This window comes from Carassius carassius, chromosome 44 (assembly GCF_963082965.1).
Source record: "Carassius carassius chromosome 44, fCarCar2.1, whole genome shotgun sequence".
NCBI lineage: Eukaryota > Metazoa > Chordata > Actinopteri > Cypriniformes > Cyprinidae > Carassius > Carassius carassius.
In genome coordinates, this window is record NC_081798.1 from 10,776,837 (window position 1) to 10,796,600 (window position 19,764).

Consider the following 19,764-nt stretch of genomic DNA (forward strand, 5'->3'; position numbering starts at 1 on the left):
TATATTATTTTTTTAATATATAAAAGTTTAAGTCAAAAGTTTAAACACACCTTGCTACTGTTTTTACATTTAAATTATTTTACCAAAATAAGAGGGAGCATACAAAATGCATGATATTGTTTGTATAGTAGCCTACTGACCCGAATAAGATGATTCACATTTAAGACATTTAAATAGTCCACAAGAGAAAATAAGTTGAATTTTTAAAAATGGCCTCAAATTCAAAAGGTTTTCTCCCCCCGGCTCTTAATGCATTGTTTTTCCTTCTGGAGCATCAGTGAGTATTTGAAACACCTTGATTTTGCAAGGTGTATGTAAAATTTTGACTTCAACTGTGTGTGTGTGTGTGTGTGTGTGTGTTTGTGTATGTACATATATATATAGTTAGGTGAATATTCAAATCAAATTTGGTCAGCTGTGTTCACACAGTTAAGTTACAAATTTGACCTATTGGTGGTGCTCGATGGTCTAGATGGGATAGAGATTTGGTGTAGTGTTCATACTTCCACCTCTCAGTGCGCTAATGTCAACTTCTTATGGTTCTCAAGGCTTCCACAAAGTCAAACTCAGGAAAAAAGGAAGAGAGTTAAATTTGGCATTTGGTTTGCATAATACAAAAAAGGCCAGTTATTATATATATTTTTTTGATTATAAAAATATTTACAATTTTATATTTATACAGGGTTTTCTTGCAAGGCTAAGTCTTGATATTTTTTAAGACTCTTTAAGACCAAGCAAAGACAATGTAACACATCAATATGATCTGTAAATGTAAATGTCCTGTATTAGCAGTTCCTCAAAGTTTGAAAATACAACTTCCTACAAAATGTAATCATACTGAGAAAAAAAAGATGTCCCTCCTCAATATTTTTGTTTTCTAGTGGAAATGTCTAAAGATTCTTAAATCAAGATACATACACAAGTCTTGTTTTATGAGAAATTGATCAAAAAGTGAGTTTATAATTACAACACAAACAAATGTCTGCCAGTGGGCTCAGATAAATCAACTCAATTCAAAGGGAAAACAAGTTTCCATACCCCATTGATAGATGTTGTTCTTGTTTTAAGCATTAGCTCACATAATTGTATTCAGTTTCTCAAAACCAAGACATCAGTTGTTCAATTTGCATCTGAAGTAAATGTATCTTTATTTAAGGACACTAATATATCTGTACAGGGGGAAAAAACTAAAACAAAACAACTTTTTTTTCATGCAGAAAAGTAGTGCACTGGCTTGATGAGTTTAAGCTTTAATTTATGGAAGGGTAAATTAAGACTCAAGACCATATTGAAACCTGCAGAAACCCTGTTATCGAACATTGTTGTTTTCATGGAGCTTTAACTAAACATCATGACTTGACAGATTATTCTCCAGCAGGGGGCCGAAAACATCCCCATGCTGTTGCAAAGCTGAAATACTGTGATAGCATGGAAAAAGGCATGTGCAACCTGTAGTAAAAACTTAGGAAAGTTTGAGATGACAAGCCATCAACCCTTAAAAACACACATATACAAAACTAATTATTCTAAAAGAATAAAGACTTTTATTAAGCATTGTAAGTTGCATTCAATTTCCTTCAAATACATCACACCACAAACTATCAACGGTTACTCAAACCCAACAGTAGTTCATTCTTTTACAAGCCTTAAGTTAGGAAGAAACTCTGATCAACTTACATCAAGGTAACCTACTTAGACTTGCGGCGAGGACTGAGGGGAATACACCATATTTCTGATCACTAATGTGCAATGGAAAGCATCAGGATTAGATGGAGAAGTAATGATTTTCATTTAGAAGTATGTTTATAAATTCTGAAAACATTAAAGTAAACATCAAAATGAGTACAAGTGTACTTGCTTAGCCTAAATTCTCAAATGGGAGGGTTGAACGTTTCGCAAAACTTGTTCAGAGCTAAGAAAGGGGTGGGGGCAGGGTTAAGATCGAAGCCATTTTTTAACTTTTTTTTTTCAGAGATGGTTTGCTAGTATGAATGCAGAAAACAGCAACAGAGAACAATAATGTATGCACTGATGAGTACACCAGGATTAACAAGTTAACAAGTGGCTAGACAATGTTGGAGTAAATACAACAGAGGTCAATAAATCACAGAAATAATAAATTTAAGGTTAGCGCAAATCAGTTAATGGCTAACCATTAACACCTTTTATAGGACTATTACTGATTATCAGCTCTTAAAAATTGTGCAGATGGGCACAGTATTTGTAATGAAGGAAAAAACAGGACAACATGCATTATAACTATATACCATTATGTTATTTTTCTTTTGCTTTTTCTGTTAATCGTGAGCCATGCAGAAAGTTTAGCTGAGACAGTTGTACTAATGTGCTACGTTTGATTCAACAAACCACTGGTGGCATTTTCTGACACGGAAAGAGACATTGGTGTTTTTCAAGCGTTTTCATTTGTCTAACCATTTTTTGACATTACCTATAATCGCTAATGTATGACATATTGAAATGATCAGAACTTAAGATGCAGCAGTAATACTAGTTACTCAATGTCAAAACAACCACACGTTTAAAACACAAGTAAACTCACAGTGATGATACGTGAGAAATGCATTCTTGGTTTAGTTTTTTTCAAATCGTGAGTTTTACGTTTTCAATCAATAAAAAAAGCATTTACTGTGACAATACAAACTCAATTACAATGGCAAATATATATATATGGTACTAGAATCTCAACTTGCTAAAACTTAAAGATTGGCAAATGAAAATCGTTTTTTCGGTTTCTGCATTTCATTGAGAAAGTAAAATAATTTCATGTAACCAGTTTTGAAAAACGTAATATCGTTGATGCGGAAGCACACCGTCTTTTATCATTAAACTGGTACGACTCTCTATATGACTTGTATATCTATGTTTTACCGAGAGGTTTCCTCATTGTTACTTTGTGGTTTAAACTCGCTGATGTCAAAGAGGGATTTCAAAAATTCGTAAGTCCTCATTTATCGCTTTCGGAGAGGAAAGAATGTACGCCAACTGTAGGTCTTCCATCCTTCCAGATATTCCTTAACACGTAACCGTCCATCAACCTTCACCCTCTCTATAAAAATAGGTTTACTCTTCTGTTTTTAAGACAGCAGTGCCCAGAGCTTCATCTCTGCAGCCCTCACCATTTTCATTTAGTGCATTTAAATGAAGATTAGTATTGCACATTTTAGATTCGTTGCTAAAGGCACTTTCAGGTTGGTTTGTAGCCCTGCTTTCCCCTTCGTTCCCATTGAGCTGGTCTGCCTCCTTACCCTCCACCAAGCCGTTCTCTGCTGCTGTGGACCCTTCTAAGGGCAGGTGCGGTGTCCCCAACTTCGGCTTCTTTCTGTCTATTATCACTTCATTGGTTGAGGCAACATATGCAGGCTTGCTCTGTTAAAATTAATTTTGCAACATTTTTTACTGTCAGTATCCATCAGTCTGATCCAAAATTATGCCATCACTGATTTTTGAAGAATAACCATACACTGCATTTTAATAATGTAAACATCAGGACATGTGACCCCTGGAACTGATAAACTATGATTCAAAAGTTTGTGGTCAGATTTTTTTAATGGTTTTGAAAAGTCTCTTATGCTCACCAAGGCTGCATTTATTTGATTAAAAATACAGTAATACTATGAAACAATTTAAAATAAGCAATTTCTATTTTAGTATCTTTTAAAACTATTTATTTCTGTGATGGCATAAACTGAATTTTTTAGCAGCAATTACTCCAAACTTTTGAACCAGCATATGTATTCTTCTTATTTTAAAATGTAGGAAAACAATAAGATTCACCTGGTATGTTCCCTGACTATTGAACCCTCTAGTGTGGTATTTGGTTCCTCGACCAAAGGTCCTTATAACAGGAGTAGAAATCACACCTCTTGGACGACTGTTCAGAGAAAAGCATTCAATTTATATTATCAAAAAAAAAGTGAGTGAGCAAGTAAGTCCATTTAGAATACAGTAGGGCTAAGAGAAGCATTACTAAGAGTATATATATAACATGTCAAAGCAAGAATTTATCTATAAAAACTAAGAACGTACTAAAAATGTAATGCTTACCCTCTGGTTGGTCCACCAACTGACACTAACTGTATGGGAAACGAGGCTCTTCCTCTTCCACGACGAGTACCAGACCATTGACCCACCACTGTGCCTGCAATCTCAAGCTTACCACCCTGTGAGGGGATGGCTTGAAGCCCTATTTGAGAAGAATTAAATGAACAACATAACTTTAATAACTCTTAAGAAACCCCATCATTAAAAGACCAATCAAACAGGTTTAGCTGCTTCAGCTAATCACATTTAAGAGAGGAATGTATTTTGAGCCAGACCATTGCAAAGAATAGGGGTGTGCGATATTGACAAAAAAATAATATCTCACTTTTTACTAGGATTTTATCGATAACGATATTAAGGCAATATTTTGCTAAGTGTGTTATTGTCATAGTATTTTAAAGACTACCATTAAAAGCTGACTTATAACGTTTTTGATATTCTTCATATTCTGTGTGGTGTTAAGTTCAACTTCACATTGATAGAAATCTTTTCCAATAAGTTTTAATTGATTTTTTAATTTTATGGGCATATTTACCTTTATAAAGCCTTTTTTTTTCTAAAAGTTTATTATCTTTTGAAACAAATTCTTACATTTAATTAGTGAATAATAAAATAAAATAAAAAAAAGACATTTGGGCTGTTACCAAGCAAATGAAATCAGTATCAACAAAATTAACCCTCACACAAAATCTAATCTGAAGTGGCACTTAGATGTTTTTACAAACTGTTTAATGCAGGACATTTAATGTTTTAACCTTCAGTCACTGAAAAGATCCTTTAAATGTGAAATTAAAACTGCCAGTAGGTGGCAGCAAGCCACTGTTAATAAGTAAGTCATTGTGATTGCACCGAAATGGATGATTCATCCAGGAACGAAAGGCCTTCATGTTGCTCCGAGACAAAACAGTGTTGTGGCTGTATTTGGAATTATTTTTGTTGACAGAATAGCGCGAAAACAGGCAAAATGGCGTCTAAAACTTAAGTCTCTTAATTAACTTCCTGTTTATTGAATTGTTGTAAAAAAAATCTAATTTTTCTAATCATGGTAATTTTTGGAGAGAAAAAAAACGACACTCTTCATATGAAATTTATTAACTATATAAAGGGGTATAAATATATAGATTTTCTGCCCCCATATCTTGAATTTGTGATACATTTCTAAATGTATTTTAATAGACTGAATCATGCAGTGAAAGAACACACTCAAAATGCGCACTAGTCTTAACTTCATGTAATGAGTGAAATACACTTTTTGGGTGTTTAAAAATACCCTTATTATGGGTTATGAAAGGTCATATTTTGGTTTTGGGAGTCTCCAACAACAAGTTGACATGCACACAAGCTAAAAAACACTTTCATTGTCTTATAATATGCATTTATTTTTACTTTACTCCCAGACAATTCGCTAAACGATAAATTTTTCCACCCACTCTTTTACGTGACGCTAATCTACAGTGGTTGGTCCGATTGGACTCATTTTAATTTCATCTTGCCTGTAATGCCTGATAAAGCAGCGTTTGTGAGCGCAGTGCTGCTGTTATGTACAGCCGTTACCACGGAAACAGCTATTTTACCACTCCAAAAGTGGCACCTAGTGGCAAAGAATGAATTTACCTTTTTTATTTAGACCAATGCGAGAAGACCAACAAGGGGTGGGTGGGCAATATACTAATGTTTCATGTTGACATCAACATGAAACGGCTAGGGATTCGTTTTAAAAACGACTCGCTTCAATGACTCCAAGTTGACTCTTTCTTTTGAGAGACAACTTTATACACGGTCTATTTTCAGATTTAAAACTTTGCAGGAGCTGTGTTACACACTGCGTGAAAGGTAATTTTCAAAAATCCATATTGGGGCACTTAAATGGTTTTTGCAAAATACTTAATAATGTCAAATCGCACATCGTTAAAATAACAATTACAATATTAATCGCAGATGATATATATTGCACACCCCTAGCAAAGAATGGATTGATCAAGTTCACAAAACCACTCAGTAATTGTTTCTCACTATTACATCCTAGTAGTAAACATGGTATAAACATGTTACTTCTAAAAAAAAGCATTATTATTGTTTAAACATTTTCAAAACTAAACTACGAAATAATCAACAAAAATACTAACAAAAAGCTGCTTACATTTGCCAATTAATCCAACAATCATTCTTACCAGGCATGCCCCTGCCTCTGCCATGCAGTGGGGGCAGAGGAGGTGGAGGGTAGAAGGTGCTGTTGGGGGGGTAGAAAGGCATTGCGTGTGGTGGTGGATGGGGGAATGCGATCGGCTGGGGTGGTCGAGAGAAGTTCAGACCCTCCAGGATACTCTGACGCATCTTCTCCACCTTGGCAACTAGTTCAGTCTGGGGAACACAAGGAGATACATGTAAATTTTATCTCTGTTAGATTGCAAACCCAGATTTGTAAGTACAATTTCTGTCGTATATATAAAGCTATCAACAAACTCAACGCTGTGGATTATTGTTTAACAGTTGAGTAAATATTACAAGTATATATACTGGGCAAAGCAATAAATTACAATGAGTTACAGCACCATAAACGAAAGTGCACTGAAGACCGAAGGCTCAACAAGTAGCATTTCACCTCCAAATACATATTTGTTAAACATTTAAAAGCAGAACATGTATATTTGTTATTTGCTAAAATAATTAAATATTAATTGTAGATTTAATTTGGATTCTGTTTTTGCAAAAATAAAATATGTGAGAGCACCTCTTGCCAAGGTCTTTTAATATACAATATGCCTATTATAGCTGTATTTTTATTTACAAAGTAGTATAAATGTATTTTATAAATACACTACAGTCCAAAAGTTTGGGGATGGTAAGACTGAATTTTTTTTCAAGAAATCTCTTATTCTTACTATGGCTGCATTTATTTGATCAGAGAAACAGTAAAAGCGAATATTGTGAAATTTTATTACAATGTAGAATACCTGTTTTCTATTTTAATATATTTTAAAACATATATTTTTCCTGTAATGCTGAATTTTCATTGTTAATACTCCAGTCTTCAAAGATATATACACACACACACACACACACACACACACAGTATAATACATTATACATTTTATAAATTAAATCTTTACTGTCACTTTTGATTAATTTAATGTGTCCTTGCTGAATAAAAGTATTAATTTCTTGACCTTAAACCTTTGAACAGTAGTAATAGTAGTAGTAATATGATTTGGCAAAAACTAAATTTACAGAGTTTGCTTTTACCGTTTAAAAAGAAACTAAATGCATGAAAATGTTACAATTAAAAAATATATATATAATTTTCATATATATCATTCCTTCAGCCACCCAAGGTTGTTTATTTGTTGCCTTAGGTATCAGTATCAATAATTAAGTACCAAAGTCTGCTAGTGCACCGAAGCCAAAATTGGTCTCAATCTCAAAAAAAAGGACCAGAGGCTGGTAGTGTACTGAAGCCATAATTGGTTTCAATCCATCCCCATCACACAGTTCTATCATCAATCTTTTCTGCTGTAGTACTTCAATCTGGTGTGTCAGTTTGAGGTCAGTGTTAAATCATTCTGTAATGACTTTGAGACTCTTATGCACGTAAATAAACGCAGTGGTGCTGTGCTGATTGTACCTGACCATCACAGAGGTCAATGAGTGGGGCTTTGTTCCTGCTGGCCCGGATGAGTTTACTCTGTAGCAGTTTGCCATCAAAATACATCCACGGACAGCAGTGTTCCCAGGGAATGGGCTGCCCACACACGTCATTGGCAAACAGCGCCATATCCATGCCGCTCATAAAAAGAGCAGCCAGCTGAACGCCGCGTGGATCCAGGTTATCAATCTGGCGGCGACAGATGCAGTGACAGTCAAACAAAGCTCTTAAGGTTAAATAAGCAGCTACATGTTAAACAACCCAGCAGATAACGACCCCTCCCCCCTGAGCCAAAGCACAAAGCAAGCATGAACAAATCTATCCATACATGTAGACTAATGCACGAACAAATCCAGCCAATTCAGCCATTGAGAGCAACCTGCAATGGCAGCAGCGAAGCAAAAAGCGCATACAGACTGACAGAACTGACAAACATGGACAGCCACGAAAGAGCACAGCCTGCTGTGTGGATGGTCTACATGTTTTTATGAGCTCACAGCCACACTGACTGAAATGCACAGAAAAAAAGCAGCTCAGCTAAGTAAGCCATCTACACAAAAAGACTACATTCCTAGCACTCAGGTTGCTCAAATGCCAAGTCTTTTCCCGCAAAGCCAATCAGATGAAAACATGCTTTTACAAAGCATTAAGGCCAATCAGCCTGGCAGGAGTTCTTACAAAGTAAGAGTAAGTAAGTATCCAGAAAAATACCTAAAACCCCACTTTTTGAAACATGAGGCTTATTGCTTTAAATACGTAAATACACAAAGATATCTTTATCAGACTATTAAATAAACTGGAAAGAAATGTGGGCCATTCACACCAAATCTGAATGCGAAACACCATACACAAGATTTAAAACTAATATTTTAACTATTAACTCCTTAACAGAATATTTATTTAATAATTTTAATTTCATATTTTAAATGGCTAAAAATATTTTTCAGTTTGGATACCAAAAAATTAATTCAGGTATCCAAACTTATATAGAAATTCTGATTATAGTAAACTGTAATTTTGTTACTGTTATCATACTGGCCAAATAGCTTTGCATACTAATAACTGTTTGCAGATATTAAAAAATTTGTTTCATGTTCATTTGACAAAATTTTTATTTTTATTTTTAATTACAGAGAATGACAAATCTGTCAGCATATTCTGATCGAGTAATTTTGCGCACAACTTTTTGTAAGTAATTTTGTTCATGATATTTAGTCACATATGCCTTGATGTGAATGGGAATGTGGGTTTGTGGGTATTTTCTGGACACTCCTCCTCATGCATCATTCTCCACATAAATCACCTTCAGATCCTGCAGCTGGTCAGGCTCATAAAGTTTAGGAGAAAGTGCTTGAGCTAGGAAAGCGTCAAGTTCGTTACGACGCAAAATTCTTACTCCTGGCCATTGTAACATAAACCTGAAGTAAAACACAAAGGAGTGAAAAAACAAGAGCTGAAGAGCTGATACTGAAGGCCCTTTCTGCAATGGATTAAACCATCTGTAATTCTAGGAAAGCATTTAACAATGTTCCACAATGTTTTTTATGTCTTACATAATTGTTTCGATTCTCACCGTAGCACGCAACACAGCACTATAAGAGGTGTGGGGACATTGGCAGGGTTCAGCATAGCTGGAGTGTCCGACCTCATGCAGGCCAAGAAAGCCCTCATCCTCCGGTTCTTGTCCTCCACCGCCTTGCCCAGCCAGAGTTTCTTAAGGTTTGGGCAGGTCCACTCCCGGAAGGGAAGAGCTTCCACCAGTTCAGGGGTGTGTGGAGATTTGCCTTTGTAAGCAGCCCATTCTTTGATTATCACTGTTGGATCTACAAAGACAGATCAAAAAAGCTTAACTGGGGAATTTGCCAAAGACATTAAAAATAATCATTAAAATATTGAGGGTAAATCGGCAAAAGTTGATATTATAATACAAATATTTTTTTGGAAATCTTCAGGTTGGTGAATCATGGGTAGTCAAGTTTTTTTTCCACTGTGAATTTGGCAATTAATCTTTTTTTTGCCTAGTTGTGTAGTAATAGTATATGCTTCTTAACTCCCAAGCTCACAGAAGATCTGCCTTGAAAGGTTCAACTAAAATTTCTTTCATGAAAAAAAATGAATGAAATGTTTAATTCTGAATAAAAGTGTTTAGCTCTTCTACTTTCATATCTTGTATTCTGATTTCCAAAACAAATATCATTATTCTAATATCAGAAAACAAAAAAGAATGTCAACATTAACAGCTAATATTAGTTTTTGAATGATGCTAATTATTGAAATTAATTTGCCCAGCTACAGCCTAGAATGACAAGCTAATGTCAACACTCAAGTGCACTCTCTGAATGATTAAATCAGCCATCTACAGGCCCCAAGAGAGAATTTAGGCATTAAGAGCAGGGTTGGGAGTTGAGAACCAACTCCAAGTATGTCAAAACAACATAAAAAATCCAGAAATATGCAGGAATCAAATAAAATTACCATTTAACAGCTGCTTTAGACCTCCTGTGCTTGCAAAATTCAGAACAGTCTATATATTATGATTATACAAGCTAGTCTTTTTTACTAATTTAATGCAGATTTATCCCAGGTGTGAGGAACTATTTTTCTACTTATTATTATTATTCTTTTTTAACACCAAATATACATCAAAGGCCATTTTCATGCCAAAAATTAATAATAATGATAATAAAATAATAAAAATAATATATTTTTTTCGATATTTAATGCATTTTGCTCAATTCTAAAATTATTAAAATTTAACTTTAACGTTTCAATAACAACTACATGAAATCGTTTATTTTAATAGTGGACAAATAAAAAATTTGGGCAACCTAATATTGAAATTTCTGAATAATACCATTAGGGAAGATGCAAAATCCTGTGATGCTGCTTCATGCAGATAGATTGATTCTGAAATAATTTCAAAAGGTTGGCTTTTTTGTAAATTTGGTAAAGGTCTGGCTCATGAATATTAATTACATTAAACAGATGGTCTCTCCGTGAAGGTTATGTAACAAAATAGCGATTCATAAATTGGCCAAATTGCCAATAGCTTACCAAATTGCATTGGTACTTCGAAAACACAAAAACTGGTAGTTCCATTTTATCAAAAACACAGAGAACTGTTACAGGTTTCCTTATTAGTGATACTTAATATCATTGGATTGTTCAAATTTAGCTGGGTAGCTCGGTTACTCACAGTCGGGGAGGTGATTTCTCCTCATGGCGAGTCTCTCTGCCTTCTTTTTGGCCTCGGCCAGGCTGAAGAGCACCCCGTAAACATATTGACGTACTGGCCGGTACAGCAGCACCGCAGAGGGCAGTTCTTTGTTAGCTTCATCCTCTATGGTGACAGATAACTTTATCTCACCCTGCAAAAAATACACATCAAACATTGTCAACCATAACAGTTTAAGAAGGATTAGTTTCAAAGTTACAGCTGAGTTGCTAGTAACTAAAATCTGACCTTGGTAAGAACATGGTAAATATATGGGTACATGAGGCCCTTTTTGTGTCTGTGCTCAGCGACTCGTAGCACTTCTGGTGCCACCACTGGTAAAGGGGGAGTGGTAATATCCATGTGATTTCTTGTTGGCATAGAAAGGAGGGATGGAATTTGGGCCTTGACCCCTATGTGGCCTTTCCCCTCTGGACCTTGGTTTACAGGGGAGGTCACAGAAAGATCAGACTGAAAGAGAAATGAAAGAATTCAAATAGATATAACATTATTGTATCAAGCTTGTTTATATTTTAAGTTATATTTTAACCAGCATATAAGATTTTAACACATAGAGCTAAAAAGGCGACCCACTTTATTTTGGTCCCCATGGTCTCCTTCTGGGATGTTGTCCATCTGGTTTCTCTGTTTGTCCCATCCCTTGCGGTCACTTACGTGGCTACATTTCAGAAATAAATGGATGCACCAATATTAAAATTCAGCCAGATACCAATAAACCATATTTTTATATTTTGCCCAATAACAGATTACAGGGGTTGTAGCAAAAAAAAGGAGGGGGGGGTGAGTTGGGGGGTGAGTACCATGTGAAATGAAAATAGGGGAAACATATAGCATATACTTTTTTCTATTGGTAAAACATTCAATATATTCAAAATACCAACCTTTAGTCATTTCTGTCGCCATTTTTCGGGGGTGGGTGGGGGGGGGGTCTATAATATACTAATATTATTATGTATTTAAATCTGTATGTATTTAAGGCTGCATTTATTTGATCAAAAATACACTAAAACTGTAACACTGAAAACAGTAACACTGTTAAATATTATTACAATTGAAAATAATATTTTACACTTTTTAATCCTGTGATGACAAAGCTGGATTTTCAGTAGTCATTACTTCAATCTGCAGAAATCATTTTAATAAGCTGATTCTGTGTTCAAGAAATGGTATTGATACACAATATTGATTGTGTATCAATATTGAAAACAATCATGCTGCTCAGTATTTTTGTAAAAAACATGATAGGATTCTCAGGATTGTTTGATGAATAGAAAGTTCAAAAGAACAAATTATTTTAAACAAATCTTTAGTCAAGTAAACAAGACTTCACTTCATCAATTTAATGTTAATGTTTATTCATACATTTGAATTATTGTACGTTCCTAAATAACATGAAAAAAAGCATCAGAGTTTAATGTCTGCAGAGATTGGTTAGGCAAACTTGTATAAATGTATTTATGACCTTGTAGAACATCTCAGTCAGTAAAGCAAACAACATTTTCTGCAGAAAAACCAGTGGCAGTAAGCATCAAAACAATAACTGTACCCACAAAACTGTCTGTAGGTTAAATTTATGACTAGAAGAAGCTTTTTTTTTTTTAAAAGTCAGCATATCCCACATACATTCCCTTGTTCTTGGTTACTCACTTGGCAGTGGAGCCTGTGTTTTCTTCATTCTCTGAGGACGAGGATGTGGACGAGGTGATGAAGAAGGCTGGGTCTGTGTGGTTGGAGTTGATGGGGGACAACCTCTCGTAGAGCGGCGTATGCTGCTTCCCGTCATTAGGAATGTCGCTGTAGCTGTTCTGTTCTAGGAGCCCTTTAGCTGACGGGTCCGCCTCATGGACAGGTTCGGCCAACGGAGGGCCGGAATAACCATGCTGGACCTGAGAGAATGAAGAGAAACACGTATGTGTCAGTCTGATGGGTAAGCGTGAGTTATTCAGGATGGACCATAATGGTGAAATGGTACTCACCCCAGGTTTGCCTGGAATGTTAAGCATCTGCAGTGCTGCTGGCAATCCCATCTGATTTGGTCTGACTGTGGGCATACAAATGTAGAAAAGAATCTGGTTCAATCACTGGAGCAAAAACTGAAAAAAAAATGTAGAGAAACTTGGAAAGAAAAACAACCATTCCCAGAAAAGACATATTTTTGAATGCTGAAAAAGCCCTAACTGAGATTCTAGTTATACCGCATTTCCACCCACCGTGGAAACTGACCTTGATGCATTCAGAATATGTGTAGGCACAGAGACGCAGTGAGAAACAGCCCACATCCATACCATTCGAACAACTCCAGAATATTTAAATCACGCAAAATGTCAGTCTGTCTGAATTTGATTGAAGACTATTATAGTTCTACAAACCAACAAATATAATTTTTCAAACATGCTCTCACTGATTGGAAGATGCCGAATATAATTCTTCTCTAACCTTATAATGTTCAACTGACACCCTTTCAGTGAACCTGTTGAAAGTTTTCAGGCGAGCTAAAGAGAGATCTTCCAGACTGGCAGCTTTCTGTGCGAGAGTTCTTTCTAAAGAAGCCCATTTGCATGCACAGGGCACAGAGGCCATTCCAAGTGCACACAAGGTCTGAGGAAAGTGGGAAAATTTCTCACATTACTGTGAGGGCTGAAACAGAAAGACGGTTTAAAAAGAGACAGAGCGTGCCTCTAAAACCTGGCTTCAAACACAGACAGGAAAATACAGCACCAGGCGAGCATTAGTACACTTGTCCTGCTCCAAGAATTTAACCAGAACCAACCAACAGGAACAGATGTCGTTCTGTTAGAGAGGGAAAATCAAAAACATTGAAAATCTTACCTAAATAAGGGGGAAAGTGAGGGGGCTTGCTGGCGGTGGCGTAATACTCCACTGCTTTTTTGAAACGGACAACTTTGTCATCAGTTCGAGACTAGAATGCAAAGCCACAGAATTAGCACATATTGTCCACAATTCTTGGTAGTTGACAGTTCCCCCAAAAATGAACATTTTGTCATTCATTATAGTCTAAATGTAGAGGACTTTAAATTGTTATCATGGGCACTTCAAAATACCAGGAATAATTATTTATAATAAATTATTCAGAATTTTGAATGCACTTTAAGAATACTTTTCCCATCAACTAGTCACAATACACAACACCGCTGTATGCTGCCTCAAGACGCGTGTGTACTCTGATGTAAACAAGCACGGAGAAGCACATGGCAGAACACGTGAGAGATGCTCTGGATGAAAGCACATTCACTCTAAACATAATGCAGCAGTTATCCCGGAAACAAAACAGCTGTCGGTTTCAGAAAGTGTTTAAATGATTGAAATAGCCATTCAGATTTTTTTCCCTAGATATTGTTTGCTGAGAATCGGAAAGGCTGTGATTTTAATCTCTCTCTCTCCCAAGGCTGTGATTTTAATCTCTCTCTCTGCCTATATATATATATATATATATATATAGGGAGAGAGAGAGATTAAAATCACAGCCTTTCACAGCCTTTCCGATTTGATAATCACACTAAGCCATATCGTGATTTTGTTTTTATCCCGATTAATTATGCAGCCCTACACGGGTTGAGTAAATGATGACAGATTTTTAAATTTTGGGGTGATGTATCCGGTTAAACGTGCAACAATGGTGTTCTTACCTGGGAGTGCTTAAATATGTCTTTAGCGATAGCTTCCAGGTCATGGACATCTTGTAGGTTGCGGACATAGTCTGCCACGGCTCTTATGACAACATCACATGGAGGAAGAACGAGTTGGTGGGCACGGACCTGCGTTAGAGAAAACAACCCATCACACCCCCAGCAAAGGCTCCTTCTGCTTAAAATGTGATGGGCATCATAGGAGTACATATCTGACTGGGTACAGTCCGACAAATTTCCAAAAACGCATTAGGTTTATCTGCTTAATTGACAATCCATATCATAAACTGCCACTTAAGAGGCTTTTTATAAAAGTAATTGCCAACTATAAACACAAACCCAGACATATGCTAAAATAATCTGAGAGTGATGGCAACAAAAAGTAAAGCAGCACGCATAGAACTGTGAGTCAGGTGTTAAATCGAGTGTATATCCCACTCTACTCTCGCTCACAGTGAGACCTGTGTCAAGAAACACAAACACTAATAGAAGATAACAGAAGCTCGACTCTTTCCTTTATAATCGCAGTGCTAAACTGTTTAGGCGAAATTCAAAGTCCGAGTATTTAAAACCAAAAGGGTACACGTTGAGGACAATGCTGATGTGATTTTGCATGGTCCTGATTAGTTATTTGCCAGACCCCATTTCAATCTGGTTGTCAAGGAAACTGGTCACAGCGCCTGGTAACTGCGGGTCTTATTTTTGCACCATTTAAACATGTCCTAGTCAATGTAGAAAACCTTGAAATATTTGAATTATTATACACAACACATTTATCCAAAATGTTTCTTAAACTGCTAATTGGCTATTCAGTGCTAGGTATTACATAAACAGGTAAATGGCTTTATCTTTTTTTGTATGGCTTTACCTTCAAGGATGCTAAAGGGTGCTCAGGGCCAAGTAAACTCCAGTGAAAGGCAGCCAAGTCTTCATCAGGCAGTATGTGATTCCCTATAAAAATAGAATTGAGTTATTTAAGCGTGTATTGCAGAAGTACTAACTTGTAAACGTCATTATTGCAGCTGGAAAACATTCATCAGACCTGAAATTTTGTGATTTGTGACACTATTGACAACATTTGAGCCATTCTTCTACTGCATTAGTAAATAAAGAGAGTCAAAAAAGTTGGAATTTCATTAGAATGAATTACAATTACCTTAAAAAAAAAAACACGAATTAATTTAGTCAACATAAATCCATTCACAAATGGCTTGCAAAGCATTTACTTGCCTTATCTTACACGCATACAGTTTGGGGTCAGTTAGATTCAGTAATGCACCAAGGCTGCATTTATTTGATCCAAAAAAATACATACATAATTCAACAGTTAAAATTGTAACGTTGTGAAATATTACATTTTAAAATAACAGTATTTCATTTACTCCTGTAATGGCAAAGCTGAATTTTCAGCAGAAATTACTCCAGTTGTCAGTGTCACATGATCCTTCAGAAATCGGTCTAATAAGCTTGCTGCTCAAGAAACATTCCCTATTATTATTCATGTTAAAAACAATCGCATTGCTTAGTATTTTTGTGGGAAAACCATTTTTTTTTTTTTTTTTTTGTAACTATATGTACATAACACTTTTAATCAATGTAGAACAACCTTACTGAATAAAACTATTAATTTTTCCTCAAACTTTGTGTAGAATAAAGGCAAACTATTTTGTCTTCAGAAAAAACGTGCACAGCTGAATCATTGACAATATGACTAAAAACATGCATTAGGCAAATAGGGCCAATGTAGATGTCCTTTTGACTGGACCACTGACAGGCAATCCTACAAACCAACCTAAAAGTGAAGCAAAAATGACAAAACGATTTGGATTGAGATTAAGTTGCTTGGCTACTTCGTGCATCAGGTATTGGCTGGTGGTGAGGCTTTTTCCATTGCGGCTGAGTTTGAGAGCATGGGCACTGAAGTAGTACGGGATGTTGCAAAGGGCGTAATCAGAATCATAGGCAACCAGGGCATGGAACCCATTTTCTCGAAATAAGGCAATCACTTCCAGGTGATGATCCTCGATGGTCTGGACAACCTGAGTAAGGAAGCAAATTACAGGAAGGCTCGTTAGAAAAACTAATTTACATTCATGAGATTGACTATACTGCAGGCTTTCACAGATTTCCACGAAAGGATGGGTTTTTTAATTGTATCATATCTGTCAAATGCTTTAATCGATCAGCACAATTTGAATGAATCAATGAAGAGTTGATTCTTCTTAAAACTATACATTGAGCAAGAGGATGTTCACTGGGGTTTAACTGATAGGAAACAAGGCTTGATACGTAAACCAATTTTTTTTTTTAAATCAATCATATTTCATTCAGTTTCATTTCATATTCTGCCCCACATTTCATAGATTCTCAATTGATCCAATGTTTATGAGTACAGGAGATAAGTAGAAAAAATCATAGTAGTATAAATATCAGTAATTCATACATACACTTAGACACTTATGCTGAAAGTCCTCTGAAAAATAAATGCGAATAAAAGCACTCATGGGCAAGAATCTCAAAAGTCATGTGTTTCTCTGGTCAAAACAGGGCCAATAAACTTAGTCACAGCCTGTATGGCTGCTAAACCTCAGCAGAAGTGATGCAGGGAGCATGCAGCCAATCACAGAGCAGTGCTTACTATTCTTGTGTCACAAGAGTGTGACATATCAGCCAATCACAGCAGAGCAGAGGAGGCGCTTCCTTTTGCCAGCACAACCTACTACTACATGGCTTCGTTTCAGCATTCATACATAAATGCATGTTTTTATTCTATTCTGAGAGGTTTGTATTTGGTTGTTGCGGTATAAGGTTATTGAGTAGACAGACATTGCCTTTAATTATTGTTGAATAATATATATATATATTTTTATTGTTATTTATACACTTTACTGCATTGCTTGATTTTGAAATGTTGTCTTTTTGTATTTATTTACTTGTGCTTACTTTTAATCAGTTGACTTTATTGATTCTTCTGTAATATCGTTGTAAAATAAAGGTGTAAAAATGTTAAGTATTGTAGATTTGCATGCACTGACAGACACAGTTTTGGATTTGCTTTTAAACTCATTTCTAAAACACCAACTCATAGACTAATGTGACAGTTTCATCCTGTACTGCTGACATCTCGATGTTCCCCAAATGCCTGTGGAAATGAGATCTGATCAGATACCAGCAGCATGTCATACAGATTTGTGCATTTATGATCCAATAAGTTGGATCCCTGCTTAAGAAAAGCATCTTAAACCAGCCTGAGCTGACTTGCTGGTCTGTATGTTGGTTGTAAAGAGGTACTGGGCACTTTCAGTCACTCAGTCAGGGAAAAACAAACCAGCTGCTACTGGTTGCTAAAACAAAAAACAAACCAGCTGCATAATACCAGTGTATTATGATTTAAGACCTACACTGGTTTACATATGTATAATGCAGTTTCACTAACAGCCAAGTTTGGTCTACTGGCTGGTTTCAGATGGGTTTGGGGAACTTTTCAGCTTGGTCAGGCTGTGAGACCAGCTTAGACCAGCTGCTGATCTTGGTTTAACCATGTCTGTTTCTAATAATAATGCCAAATCAAACCCAGGTTAGGTCTTGATTAAAATCTGAAGAAAACAGTTTCACAGACAGCTTAGTTTGATTAGCTAGTCTGGTCTAACTAACTACTGGTTTCAGATGGCTTTGGGGAACTTTTTGCTTGATCAGGCTGTGAGACCAGCTTAAACCCACTAAGACCAGCAAACCACCTTAAGTTGTTTTGTTTGTCTAGATACACAACAAGAAAGCAGTCTAGTCCACCTGCTAGCAAATAACCTCCTGTCTTGTAAAACGAGCACTTAACATAATCTGGGTCTGGTTCTGCTAAGCTAATGGCTGCTTATGTCAAAAACACAGCGAGCATCTGTCGCTACTCACCCCGATGTGGAACCTGAGGAGCGCCAGGCGGATGCAGTGGGCCATACACACCGGGGGCAGGAACCAGACCTTGGGTGGCGGGGTACCCTTGTTCTGGACGTGGCTGACGATCTGCTGGGCGGTCTGTCTCTCGTTCACCTGTCGCTTGACCCACTCGTGGAGACGGCCTTTCTCCAGGGCGCCATTGAAGCACACTAGCAGCTCGATGTTGCCGTTGAAACAGGCTTTGGCGAGGGCGGCGAGGTACCCGAGCATGTGATTCCACTGGCCCCCGCTCACCCAGTCGGTGTAGAATCCGCCGTAGAGCCGGTGCAGGCAGTTCTCGGCGTCCACTAGCAGCCGGAGCGGAGTTTGAGGGGGTCTCTGTCGGCCGCCGCCGACCATACTCCCGCGGGCGAGTTTCTGGAGCTCCACCGGCACCACGGCATTGGGGCAGTGCTTCTCTATGTATTCCTGGAAACCCTGCACACCCATGACTGTTGTTGGTTAATATGATATCTACTGTTATTTCGGGTTGAGTAAGAAAGTAAAATTGTCAGAAGAAAATGAAGACAGAGAGAGAGTTGCAAGCAGTCAGCCTCTCCCGAATGCTGAAAACCGGACTGAAGAATATTGCGGCGGATGTGGAAGTTGATCAAATCGACATTCAGTCAAATCGGAGATGTATCTGTAGTTTTTGGTGAGTTGTTTTTTTTTGGTTCATGGCTGCTAGCCGCCATGTGCACCCTTATGGAGCCATGTCTGTGGTCTGGATGAGTCTGGTGTGTAGGGGAAAGAGAGGAGAGCAGAGACGCAGGGCACGTACAGTCACACCGAGGAGGAGTCTGGAGTTCAGTGGGCGCGGTTCGCTGGGAGAACTGTTGCATGTTATGATACTCTCTCTCACTATTATAAAATGTCTCGTAACTGTTTAAATATATATATTTCTCAAAACCATTTTAAAGTTAGGAGTAAAACTAGAATTGGCAACTTCTATATTCTTCCGTTTAAGTACAGGACATTTTAGTCATGTGTAACTGTGAAATTTCTAAATAACCATTAACTTTCTTTTAACTTTCTAAGTAAGGATCAATTGTTATAAGTTAATTATTCAAAAATTAACAGCTTTTTAAATACTTGGGGTCCATCTGTTGGTTTATGGTCTGGTTGGGTACAGCACTAAACTAAATGGTTTCTAAGTTTCAGTCCATAGAGGGCGCCAGTTGTTAATTATATTTGACTTTAGAAGCCAGACATTTTTGCACATTCATCTATACAGTGGAAATCCGTAG

The 19,764-nt window shown here is 36.8% G+C and overlaps 1 protein-coding gene across 4 annotated transcripts; it reads right to left on the reverse strand.

Annotated features, from left to right (window-relative positions):
• Positions 1 to 1,521: 1,521 nt before the first annotated feature.
• On the reverse strand, positions 1,522 to 19,321 carry LOC132126694 (constitutive coactivator of PPAR-gamma-like protein 1). 4 transcript variants are annotated; one of them, XM_059538140.1, is made up of 17 exons: positions 18,494 to 19,313; positions 16,380 to 16,626; positions 15,456 to 15,538; positions 14,588 to 14,716; positions 13,770 to 13,860; positions 12,917 to 12,981; positions 12,588 to 12,826; positions 11,514 to 11,601; positions 11,169 to 11,390; positions 10,902 to 11,073; positions 9,279 to 9,528; positions 9,009 to 9,123; positions 7,685 to 7,894; positions 6,234 to 6,423; positions 4,066 to 4,204; positions 3,796 to 3,892; positions 1,522 to 3,387 (listed from the first exon to the last, which is right to left on the reverse strand). In XM_059538140.1, the coding sequence occupies exons 1-17, from the start codon at positions 18,965 to 18,967 to the stop codon at positions 3,082 to 3,084; spliced, it is 3,117 nt and encodes a 1,038-aa protein (XP_059394123.1). In that variant the 5' UTR covers positions 18,968 to 19,313; the 3' UTR covers positions 1,522 to 3,081. The 4 variants fall into 4 exon arrangements, with proteins under 4 accessions (XP_059394123.1, XP_059394122.1, XP_059394125.1 ...); XM_059538139.1 differs by having other exon boundaries at positions 11,514 to 11,598; positions 12,588 to 12,981; positions 18,494 to 19,315; XM_059538142.1 differs by lacking the exons at positions 1,522 to 3,387; positions 3,796 to 3,892; positions 4,066 to 4,204; positions 7,685 to 7,894; positions 9,009 to 9,123 and having other exon boundaries at positions 6,280 to 6,423; positions 18,494 to 19,321.
• Positions 19,322 to 19,764: the final 443 nt, after the last annotated feature.